The 12,287-nt window shown below is 52.3% G+C and overlaps 1 protein-coding gene across 1 annotated transcript in view; it reads left to right on the top strand.

Annotated features, from left to right (window-relative positions):
- The first annotated feature begins 1,341 nt into the window (after positions 1-1,341).
- tm9sf5 (transmembrane 9 superfamily protein member 5) overlaps positions 1,342-12,287 on the top strand; it is a 153,539-nt gene continuing 142,593 nt past the window's right edge. The window contains exon 1 of the mRNA XM_086002271.1: positions 1,342-1,508. Within this exon, the coding sequence (XP_085858397.1) occupies positions 1,389-1,508 (120 nt within the window). The 5' untranslated portion in view covers positions 1,342-1,388. The remainder of the gene's footprint in view (positions 1,509-12,287) is intronic.

Genomic DNA, 12,287 nt, shown 5'->3' with positions numbered 1-12,287 from the left:
GAACTGAGAAAAAAGCAGGAAATGAAACAGATTAAAAGGCAGCTTGGGGGCTGAGAAATGGGGGAGGGGATGGAAGAAGGGACACTGCGGGCTGCCTGGACCTGCTAAAGGGCACCTTGGACCGGCTGCCCACTTGCCAGGGGGCCTGGTCACCATGGGGAGCCCGGTTACCAGGATGCCCGGTTGCTGGGGGCCCAGTTGCCAGGGCTGGTTGCCATGGGGGGCACGTTGCCAGGGGTTCCGGTTGCCAAGAGCCTGGTTGCCAGGGGTTCCGGTTGCCAGGGTGTGAGTGAGCCCAGTTGCTGGGGCCGGTTGCCAGGGGAGCCCGGTTGCTAGGGCCAGTTGCCAGGGTGTGAGTGAGCCCCGTTGCCAGGAGCCCGGTTGCTAGGGCCGGTTGCCAGGGTGTGAGTGAGCCCGGTTGCCAGGAGCCCGGTTGCTAAGGCCGGTTGCCAGGAGCCCGGTTGCCAGGGGAGCCCGGTTGCTAGGGCCGGTTGCCAGGGGAGCCCGGTTGCTAGGGCCGGTTGCCAGGAGCCCGGTTGCTAGGCCTGGTTGCCAGGAGCCCGGTTGCTAGGGCCGGTTGCCAGGAGCCCGGTTGCTAGGGCCGGTTACCAGGAGCCCGGTTGCTATGGCCGGTTGCCAGGAGCCCGGTTGCTAGGGCCGGTTACCAGGAGCCCGGTTGCTAGGGCCGGTTGCCAGGAGCCCGGTTGCTAGGCCCGGTTGCCAGGAGCCTGGTTGCCAGGCCCGGTTGCCAGGAGCCCGGTTGCCAGGGCCGGTTGCCAGGAGCCCGGTTGCTAGGGCCGGTTGCCAGGAGCCCGGTTGCTAGGGCCGGTTGCCAGGAGCCCGGTTGCTAAGGCCGGTTGCCAGGAGCCCGGTTGCTAGGCCCGGTTGCCAGGAGCCCGGTTGCTAGGCCCGGTTGCCAGGAGCCCGGTTGCTAGGGCCGGTTGCCAGGAGCCCGGTTGCTAGGCCCGGTTGCCAGGAGCCCGGTTGCTAGAGCCGGTTGCCAGAAGCCCGGTTGCTAGGGCCGGTTGCCAGGAGCCCGGTTGCTAGGGCCGGTTACCTGGAGCCCGGTTGCTAGGGCCGGTTGCCAGGGGCCCAGTTGCCAGGAGCCCGGTTGCCAGGAGCCCGGTTGCTAGGGCCGGTTGCCAGGAGCCCGGTTGCTAGGGCCGGTTGCCAGGAGCCCGGTTGCTAGGGCCGGTTGCCAGGAGCCCGGTTGCTAGGGCCGGTTGCCAGGAGCCCGGTTGCTAGGGCCGGTTGCCAGGAGCCCGGTTGCTAAGGCCGGTTGCCAGGAGCCCGGTTGCTAGGGCCGGTTGCTATGGGGAGGCGGGTCAGCTGCCGGGCCGCGCCGCGCCCTCCCACAAGTCTCTGCGCCGCTCTCCGCCTCCCGTAAGATGTCGGCCGCCCGTCGCCTCCTTCTCGCCGCCCTGCTGCCGCTCGCCGCCGCCTTCTACCTGCCCGGACTGGCACCCGTCAGCTTCTGTCCGGCCGGGGCTGTGACCGACTCCTGTAAGGTAAGGGCGGCCCGCTCCCGGCCCCTCACCGGCCGGGCCTCGGCCTAGCCTGCGCTGTGTGGCCCGGCCCGGGCCTGCGGGTCCCGGTGCTCGCTGGGTGCGGGCCTGAGGCCTGGAGCCGGGGTATTGGCGGCATCTGAGCGTCCAGCCGGGGGGAGGGGGGTGTCTGGGAGGGTGCGTGTCCTGGGGGGAGGGGGGAGTCTCTGGGAGGGTGTGTGTCCCGGGGGGGGGGGGTGGGTCTCTGGGAGGATGTGTGTCCTGGGGGGAGGGGGGAGTCTCTGGGGGGGTTCTACGGGAAACTTCAAACTGGCTGTGAATGAACTGAAGGAGAAAGCAAGAAGGGCTTTCTATGCCATCAAAAAATCAATCCAAATAGAAATCCCAATTAGCATTTGGCTCAAAATTTTCAAATCAGTAATTGAACCAATTGCACTCTATGGCAGTGAGGTATGGGGACCGCTAACGCAACAAGAATTTACAAAATGGGACAAACACCCAATTGAGATCCTACATGCAGAATTCTGTAAAAGTATCCTCCGGACTCAAAGGAAAACAGTAAACAATGCATGCAGGGCGGAACTAGGCCAATATCCATTAATAATCACTATCCAAAAAAGAGCCACCAAATTTTGGAATCACCTACAAATGAGCAATCCCCAATGCTATCACTACGACGCCCTGAAATGCCAAGAGCTGACCATAAAGAAGAATACCCTCAGTCAACTAGTCCTGAGACTCAGTGAAGTAACTACTAACAATAACCAGCCCCAGGACAGTGACAGGGTAACACAAAGAATTCGACCCAACACAATCGTCGCTAAGCAAAAGGAAAAATATCTGACATATTGGGCAGAAACAACAAAAACCCAAAGCAAACTCAATTGCTACTTGGCCCTAAACAGACAATACAACATAGCTGATTACCTGACCATGGTAAAGGATAACAAACTGAGAAGAACCTTGACAAGGTACAGACTTAGCGAACATAGCCTAGCGATCGAAAAAGGCAGACCAGGCTGCCAAGAGAAGACAGGATATGCTCTCACTGCAGTCAGGGAGTAGTGGAGACAGAGATGCACTTCCTCACAGCCTGTGGAAAATATCAGGGCATCAGGGAGAATTTCTACCAAAAATTCTCACAAATATGCCCTGATTTCAGAAATCTGAATGACAACCAAAAACTCCCATTCCTACTGGGAGAGGAGAGAAGCTGTGTAACACTGGCGGCACACTATGTTACAGCTTGCCATGAACAGAGGGACAACCAGTAAACTAAGAAAAGAATATATATAAACAATGCGAATGTATATTTATACACTCAGGGATATACCTGTTTATACACTATGAATAGAACTGCGTTTATGTGCTAAACCATAAATGTATTTTGATGCTTTGGCAACATAAGATGTAACTTATCATGCCAATAAAGCGATTTGAATTGTGAATTGTGTCCCGGGGGGGAGGGGGTCTCTGGGAGGGTGTGTGTCCCGGGGGGGAGGGGGTCTCTGGGAGAGTGTGTGTCCTGGGGGGGGAGGGGGTCTGGGAGGGTGTGTGTTCTGGGGGGGGTCTCTGGGAGGGTGTGTGTCCTGGGGGGGGGAGGGGTCTCTGGGAGGGTGTGTGTCCTGGGGAGAGGGGGGAGTCTCTAGGAGGGTGTGTGTCCTGGGGGGGGGGGGTCTCTGGGACGGTGTGTGTCCCGGGGGGGGTGGGTCTCTGGGATGGTGTGTGTCCCGGGGGGGGGTCTCTGGGAGGGTGTGTGTCCCGGGGGGGGGGGTCTCTGGGAGGATGTGTGTCCTGGGGGGAGGGGGGAGTCTCTGGGAGGATGTGTGTCCTGGGGGGGGTTTTCTGGGAGGGTGTGTGTCCCGGGGGGGGGTCTCTGGGAGGGTGTGTGTCCCGGGGGGGGGGTCACTGGGAGGGTGTGTGTCCCGGGGGGAGGGGGTCTCTGGGAGGGTGTGTCCTGGGGGGGAGGGGTCTCTGGGAGAGTGTGTCCTGGGGGGGAGGGGCCTCTGGGAGGGTGTGTGTCCTGGGGGGGAGGGGTCTCTGGGAGAGTGTGTCCTGGGGGGGAGGGGTCTCTGGGAGGGTGTGTGTCCTGGGGGGAGGGGGTCTCTGGGAGGGTGTGTCCTGGGGGGGAGGGGCCTCTGGGAGGGTGTGTGTCCTGGGGGGGAGGGGTCTCTGGGAGGGTGTGTCCCCCGGGGGGGGGGTAGAGTCTATGGGAGGGTGTGTGTCCCGGGGGGGGGGTTCTCTGGGAGGGTGTGTGTCCCGGGGGGGGGGTCTCTGGGAGGGTGTGTGTCCTGGGGGGGAGGGGTCTCTGGGAGGGTGTGTGTCCTGGGGGGAGGGGTCTCTGGGAGGGTGTGTGTCCTGGGGGGGGAGGGGTCTCTGGGAGGGTGTGTGTCCTGGGGGGGAGGGGTCTCTGGGAGGGTGTGTGTCCTGGGGGGGAGGGGGTCTCTGGGAGGGTGTGTGTCCCGGGGGGGGGGGGGAGTCTCTGGGAGGGTGTGTGTCCCGGGGGGGGGGGGTGGTTTCTGGGATGGTGTGTGTCCTGGGGGGAGGGGGTCTCTGGGAGGGTGTGTCCTGGGGGGGAGGGGTCTCTGGGAGGGTGTGTCCTGGGGGGGAGGGGTCTCTGGGAGGGTGTGTGTCCTGGGGGGAGGGGTCTCTGGGAGGGTGTGTGTCCTAGGGGGGAGGGCGTCTCTGGGAGGGTGTGTGTCCTGGGGGGGGGGAGGGTCTCTGGGAGGGTGTGTTCTGGGGGGGGGGTCTCTGGGAGGGTGTGTGTCCTGGGGGGGGAGGGGTCTCTGGGAGGGTGTGTGTCCTGGGGGGAGTCTCTAGGAGGGTGTGTCTCCTGGGGGGGGGGTCTCTCTGGGAGGGTCCGTGTCCCAGGGTTATGGGTCTCTGGGAGGGTGTCGAGTCTTTTCCCGAGGCAGAGCGGTTTAGACAGGCAATTCCTGCGTGTGGGGCCCAAGTGGCTGATGGTGTAGGGAGGGCGGGGAGTGGTGCGATCTTAAACTAGTACACGTGTTCTTTATTTTGTCACAGTACGTGAGTAGACAGTGTTCTGATTTTTATCAGTTAACGCTTAGTTGCACTTAGTGTTTTGTAAAACAGCAAATGAATTGAATCAATGGCATCTTGTCCGCAGTTACTTTGGCTTGCCTTTCGGAGAGAACACAAGGGAGTCTCATTCTTGCACTCGGGCCCACTCTATAAGGAGGTATAGGGCCATGGGAGATAGCTTCTGAAAAGGTAGACGCTCAGACTGCTTACAGGAGCTGTACCTGAGAAGGTACCTGTGGCAGACACAAATTCACAACAGGGACATGGATAATAAATTGAGACATGACATTCTCTGGAGGAACAGGTGACTTTCGACCTGTGGTTCCCAAAGCTCTCCACCACTGGGGGTTTTCCTCACCTCGTGTTTGGGTCTGTTGTAGACTCATTGATCGAGATTGGTTGCTATGTTTAGTCAACAACTCCAGTATCGTATCGTGTGATTACCAGGCTGGTAGATGGCGAACTAGATGGACCTTGGTCTTTTCTTGTCTAGCAGTTTCCACGTTCCTATGATAGAGGAACTTGAGGAACCGTGCAAAGAATGGTGTTCTGGGTGGGGTTGTAGAGGTGTGATTCATGAAGCACTTGGATACCATTGTAGGGAGACTGTGGGTTTCAGTGGAAGGGTGGGCTGATTGGCTTTCTTTCAGCAGTTTTGTTATTTTGCCCAGAAGATGCTCTGATAGTGATCAGGCCAATTGCAGTACAGGCTTTAGGCAGGGAATTCCAGAACTTCGGGCCCAGGCAACAGCAGGCACGGCCACCGATGGTTGAGCGATTATAATCAGGGATGCTCAAAAGGGCAGAATTAGAAGAGCGCAGATATGAGTGTTGTGGGGCTGGAGGCGGTTACAGAGATAGGGAGGGATGAGGCCATGGCGGGATTTGAAAACAAGGATGAGAATTTTAAAATTGAGGCATTGCTTAATGGGAGCCAATGTAGGTCAGTGAGGACAGGGGTGATGGGTGAATGGGACTTGGTGTGAGTTAGGACACGGGCAGCCGAGTTTTGGATGGCCTCAAGTTTACGTAGGGTAGAAAGTGGGAGGCCGGCCAGGAGTGCGTTGGAATAGTCGAGTCTAGAGGTAACAAAGGCATGGTTGAGGGTTTCAGCAGCAGATGAGCTGAGGCAGGGGCGGAGACGGGCGATGTTACGGAGGGGGAAATAGGTGGTCTTAGGTATGCTGTGGATGTGTGGTCGGAAGCTCATTTCATGGCATTAACAATTTAAAAAAAAAAAAGCATTGTCTAGTAAGTAACTTCTCTAAAAAGCATTGTCTAGTAAGTGACTTCTCTAAAAAGCATTGTCTAGTAAGTAACTTCTCTAAATTTTCTCACTTTAAGCGCCAAATAATGTCTTCCATTTTGCTGCATTGTCACTCTGTTGAAATGGAGACTCATTGCACATTCTTCCTGCTCTCCCCTCGGATTATGGACCTTCCTGCAATCGAACTTTTCAAACTCAAGCTTGCTGCCAATAACCACCATTTGTTGATTTGCCTTCTCTCTTCCTCCTTTCAACTGTGGTGTCCTGCGCTTACGGATTTTAGCATCTCACGATTTGTTTTCCTATATCGCCAATAGATAGATCCCAGTTTAATTTCCTTGCTAACCTCATCGATGGCTGTCACAATCCTGCCAAACAAAAAGCAAGTTTAATTGACCTCAGTACCCTGGTATAGCGAGCGGGTAATACAGCTAGGGTTGCAGTCCCTTGTGGAGGGGTGGCTGTTGGGTGAATGCATGATTGGACCCTGCTGCAATGCCCCCTCGCACTCGAGTAGTGTGGCTAGTATTTGATGTCAAAGGTTAGACATGAATAACGGCAAATTGGATGAGTTGCCAAGGGGTGACTAGCAACTGCACCCCTGCAGGGAAGGCTGGGCAAATACTGGGGGAGAAAATTGGTTCGAAAAGGAGGAGACCGCTAAAACAGAATTGGTGAACAGACATGGGAAATGAGAGAGTAACGCACCACCGGGCAGTTGATAAACTATTCGTGCTTTATTCTGGCTTTGGGTACCATCTCCACCCATCATAGATCTACTTTGTTTGTCTCTCTGCCTGTCTGTCACAATAACAAATGAAGTGACATTTCTTATAATCCCCTCTCAGCATAACTCATTAATCATCAGACGCTATTTCTGTTCTGAAAGAACCAATAATTTATTAAAAAGTTATCATTCATAAGCACACTTTCTCCATGGTAATGAGCCTATTGTGTCTGCTGCAGTAAAACATGCAACCAGAGTGCGATAGGAGGTGAAAGTAACTGTTCGCACTGTCTTCGGATAACAGCCTTGTTGTGGAGACCACGGGATAGCTATAAATGAGGACAGCCATTTAGCTGAGGTAACTGCAAGACGGGTACAGACGAGGAAGGCCATTTAGTACTTTGTTGGTGCCCTTTTCCTGCTGATTACTTTAGATTAGATGACCTGCCCTGCCCTAACATGCTTCCTGTGCCTAGCAGGGTGATCACGGGCGATGGGAGCACATGCTGGCTGGCGGAGGCCAACATCCCCAGTGGAAAGCCCTGCATTTGGAGCTCCTCCCTGGCACCACCTGGGGTGGAGTGTGTTGCACCGTGCAGGAGCCTCAAACATCCATTTGGGCCACTTCCCAGACACCCAGGTCACATGCCCGTTGAGCGGCCTTGCTGAAAATGAATTCCATGTTTACACCCTGTGCCGGAGGATGCAGCTCCCTTTCCATGATCTGAAACATGTCTTCAATGTTAGGTTACATTTTTAGCCCCCCCACCCGCTTTATCTTTGGTCACGTGGTGAATTTGGGGTGGGGTGCGAGCAGATAGAAGGACCTTCTAATGCACCTGCTCCTGGGTCTGGCTAAGACTGCTGTCCAGGGTGCGTAGGAGCTGTGGGCAGGGTCACTGCTCGTTTGCTGCTCTTTCAGGCCTTGTGTGCCTAGGTGACCTTCGATCACAGGGTGCCCACCGGCAAGCTTGAAGCCTTCCATGGCAGTGGGCACTGCTGGGTGCAGATTATTTTATTGCTCATACAGTTTGAATGGACCATTTGTATCAGGGCCGCTCTCCTACTGCGGGCGGGTATGTGTGTATAATGTGTCCTTGTGACATTGGGCCTTTCCCGGAGTCACTCCGTTGGCCTATTCCACAATAGTCCCAGAAAGTCGAAAACAGATCCCCTATCATGGCATCCAACAATTTCTCAAATTATTCCTGCATCTTTCCTCCACTACCCTACCTGGGAGCCCATTTCCTGTGCTAATCACTCACTACTGTTACATTAGCCTGAAGTGGGTGCTGGTTCCTGGTAACATAGAAACATAGAAGATAGGAGTAGGTCATTCGGCCCCTCGAGCCTGCTCCGCCATTCAATGAGATCATGGCTGATCATCCAAATTCAGTACCCTGTCCCTGCCCTCTCCCCATATCCCTTGATCCCTTTAGCCTTAAGAAATATATCCAACTCCTTCTTTAATATATTAAATGAATTGGCCTCCACCGCCTTCTGTGGTAGAGAATTCCACAGTCACACTTTTAATTTAAAAAAAAGGCTTGTGGGTGGGATGTTTGTGGTGAGCAAGGGGCAGCCATTTAGAGTTGCTGCTATCAATGGCCACTGTGATGACCATGGTGGAGGATATTTAGGGTCGAGCAGAAGGAAGCTGTGGGCTTGACAAATAGGGATTCAAGCCTGGGATAGAGTTCGTTCAGGGTTGGGGAGCTTCGGGTGGGGGGAGACTGAAAGAGGCACAATGAGCATAGTTTGTGAGTGCGGTGAGTGAAGATGGGCATCGGAGGCAGGGTACGATTGGAGATGAAGACGGTTCATCGGGAGGTCGGGCTTTTGGGACTGGAGCAGCACCTGAATGCACAAGCAAGTGGGCACCATGGACGATATCGACAGGCATGGCGCCCAATGTGTTAGTTTGGCGATATCGTTCGACTTTCTATGGGGTTTACTGGTTGCTGCTCCACAGTGGATCTGTTGCGTTGTGTTTACGAAGACCCTCCATCTCTTTCAACCTCACCCTCGGCTATTTCAGTACCATTCATGGAATACTTGTGTGTTCTTGTTTACTTCCTATGTGCTGGGGTTAATATTTGTGTGAAGTTTCCTCAGCCACTGTTCTGCCCACTTCGATAAGTAGCATTCTTACTTCGTCATCAAAATTACAGCCACAGTTTATTTACACAGAGTGTGGCAAAACAAGCAGCTGAAGCATTTTTGGGTTATAATGAATATTCCAGTATTTTGAAGTTGAATTTGGGGCAGAGTGTTTTAATTGGCCCACAATCCACTATTTTAGTATAAAATGAACTGAAGAATTCATTGAGCGTTCACTGAGAATGTCGCAGCTCTTCAACTGTGACAGACCAGTTTGTTCAATGCAGGCTTTGATCAGAATCAGTGATACCTGGTCAGTTAGTAGGATTGCAGGGATTCTAAAATCTTCTCTAACCTGAGGTACAGCAGTTATAAAACTTTACTAATGCATAACTTCTGAAATTGTGCCCCATTACTGTACAAGTTTTATCAATGAGAAGTTTGTATTTTCACATGCCTAACCTATGAGATGTTTACAACGTGTAACATAGTGGAATCTGGGATTACGTTTCACTGCTGCTTTGCTACTTAGGCGATCAAAGTCCACTTTCCAAAACCACTGCCCTCCTGATACTGTGCTACTGCAGTTGTGTGCATTTCAGTTGTACCAATCTTAGGCGGAACCGAGGATGACTTGCTTCCACACTAAAAATGAGTTCAGGTGACTGATGAGTCCAATGCGGGACCTACAGTCTCTGTCACAGGTGGGGCAGGCGGTGGTTGAAGGGGCGGGTGGGTGGGGTGCTTGGGTTGACGTGCGCTCCTTGCGCTTGGCTCCCGCTTGCTCCTGGCGTTGTACCAATCACTGTAATGGCAGCTCTCCATTGTTAGATGATTCCCTTTCAAATGTTGTAGTCTCTCCCTCAGTAGCCACTTGCATGTTTAAAAAAACATTTATGTTCTAAGAACCCTCTGTATGGGAAAAGACACTTGCCATTTATCTCCGTTGTTTGTGGGACCTTGCTGTGCACATTCGCTGCCGTGCTTGCCTGCAAAAGAAGTGCCTGCACTTCAAAAATAATTCATTGGCCGATGTTGTCTTGGTCATTCCAGGAATGTGTGGTTATACAGAGCGCTTTTTGATGCTGCTGGTTATGTGAAAGGTGCTATATAAATGCCAGTTCTTTTCCTCTTGCTCTTTCCGTTCACCTTTCCTCCTCTAAGCTTCATTCTCTGTTGCTGTTCTTGCTGAGCAGTTTCTACGGTTTGATTTATTGATGCCCTTGATGATCTTGAATACTTCAGTAAGCTCCTCTTTTAGTCTTCAGTGTAAACAAATTGATCTTCTGTAGTGTTTCCTTGTAGCTCAGGTGACTGCTGCCAGGTATCAGATGTGTAGCCCTTTGCTGTACTTTCTCCAAGCTCCAACTCCTTCCTTTAATATGGCAACTAGAACTGCCCGCAGTATTGCAGGTGGGGAAGAGCCAGTTGTCCTGTATCAAGATCACACCCTGCACTTTGTTTCTTTCCATGTGTTAGACAACGTTTTATTCCATGTGTTAGACAACGGTAGATTCTAGTTGCCTTATTTATCGCTGTTGCACACTTGCTGAGGCTTCAACAGTTTGTCCACTAACACCAAGTCCTTTTCCTGTTCTGTATCCTGTAGATAACGCAACTTATTTTGTCGTTGCAATGTTTATTCTGCTGCCGTACTCTGATCACTTTGCTCCTATCCCAATCTGTCTAGATCCCTCTGGAGATGATCAGCTTCGTCTATCATTCTTATCTAGCCAGTTGTAGCCAGAGAATCACCTGCAATGGCTTCTCTTCCTGCATCGTTACCTCTGGTGTCCCCCAATGATCTATCCTTGGCCCCCTCCTATTTCTCATCTACATGTTGCCCCTCGGCGACATCATCCGAAAACACAGTGTCAGTTTCCACATGTACGCTGACGACACCCAGCTCTATCTCACCAACACCTCTCTCGACCCCTCCACTGTCTATGTTCAATACTGGGTGAGCAGCAATTTCCTCCAGTTAAATATTGGGGAGACCAAAAGCCATTGTATTCGGTCGCCACCGACTCCATCCCTCTCCCTGGCAACTGTCTTGTGAGGCTGAACCACACTGTTCACAACCTTGGTGTCATATTTGACCCCGAGATGAGCTTTCGCCCACAGATCCGCGCCATCGCTAAGACCGCCTATTTCCACCTGTAACATCGCCTGACTCCGCCCCACCTCAGTTCATCTGCTGCTGAAACCCTCGTTCATGCCTTTGTTACCTTTGGACTCGACTATTGCAACGCACTCCTGGTTGGTCTCCCATCTCTCACCCTCCATAAACTTAATCATATCGTAACTCGCACTGTTCACCCATCACCCCTGTGCTCGCTGACCTACTTTGGCTCCTGGTTAAGCAACGCCTCGATTTTTAAAAAATTCTCCTCCTTGTTTTCAAATCCCTACATGGCCTCGCCCCTCCCTATCTCTGTAATCTCCTCCAGCCCCACAACTCCCCGAGATATCTGCACTCCTCCCATTCTGGCCTCTTGAGCATCCCTGATTATAATCGCTCAACCATTGGCGGTCGTGCCTTCAGCTGCCTGGGCCCTGAGCTCTGGAATTTTCTCCCTAAACCTCTCCACCTCTCTTTCCTCCTTTTAAGAGGCTCGTTAAAACCGACCTCTTTGACCAAGCTTTTGGTCACCTGTCCTAATATCTCGTGGCTCGGTGTCAATTTTGTTTGATAATCGCTCCTGTGCAGCGCCTTTGGGCATTTTACTATGTTAAGTGCGCTATATAAATGCCAGTTGTTGTGGTCTTTGCAACCACCCCCACCCTCCAAACATTGGGGTAATTGGCAAATTTAGTTTTTTTTCCTCTCTCTCTACTTTTTAATCATTGATACACATGGTGAATAACAGAGGTCCCAGCCCTGATCTTTGTTACTTCCCATCATTCCAATTTAGCTCCACGCATGACCACCATCTTGATTGTTTGTAACTAGTTCTCAATCCCTTTCAGTAACTGCCCACCTTTTCAGTGTAATGGACCAGCCTGCTGTGCGCTACTGTATGGAAAGCCTATTTGAAGTCTAGATAAACAATAGCATTCCCTTTAGCCACATTGCTGATATCGCAAATAATTCTAACAGGTTTTATGAGCAGGATCTCCTCCACCTGACTTGCCCTGATAACTTGATACTCCTCTAGGTGTTTCATGATCTCCTTCAGAAGAGCATCTTATCATGTTACACACAACACATGTCAGGCTCGCTATTCTGCAATTTCCAGGACAGTTCTTTTTGCCTTATTTAAAAAAAAAAAAAAAATGGGTGTTAAATCGCTGTCTCCTCAATCTTTTTGATACAACTCCTGATTGTAGTGTCCGTGTGTTGATAAAGACACTGAAGACAGGAGTTGGTTCATAGGTATTTACTAAGCAAAGTCTTTTGGGGGGGGGGGGGTTCTAATGGATATACACAATATACAGGCTTATGTAGCCCGAGTGGCAATTACCGGCATTACAGCACACCTGGGGCTCTTAAAGGCACATACACTACACTGATTCCTTAAAAATCTCCACTTGGAATGTAACCAATTTGTTGGGCCATGTCCAATGTTGCCTCTAAATTGTCTTTGCTGTGCGCGGTCCCTTTAAATTTCTGCGCATGGTATTTCAAATGGGCAAGCTTGTG

This window comes from Somniosus microcephalus, chromosome 1 (genome assembly GCF_052327205.1).
Source record: "Somniosus microcephalus isolate GS21.2 chromosome 1, FLI_Smic_1.0, whole genome shotgun sequence".
In the NCBI taxonomy this organism is placed as follows: Eukaryota; Metazoa; Chordata; class Chondrichthyes; order Squaliformes; family Somniosidae; genus Somniosus; species Somniosus microcephalus.
The sequence above is the reverse complement of the archived record's forward strand: the minus strand, read 5'-3'. Positions and strand labels throughout refer to the sequence as shown.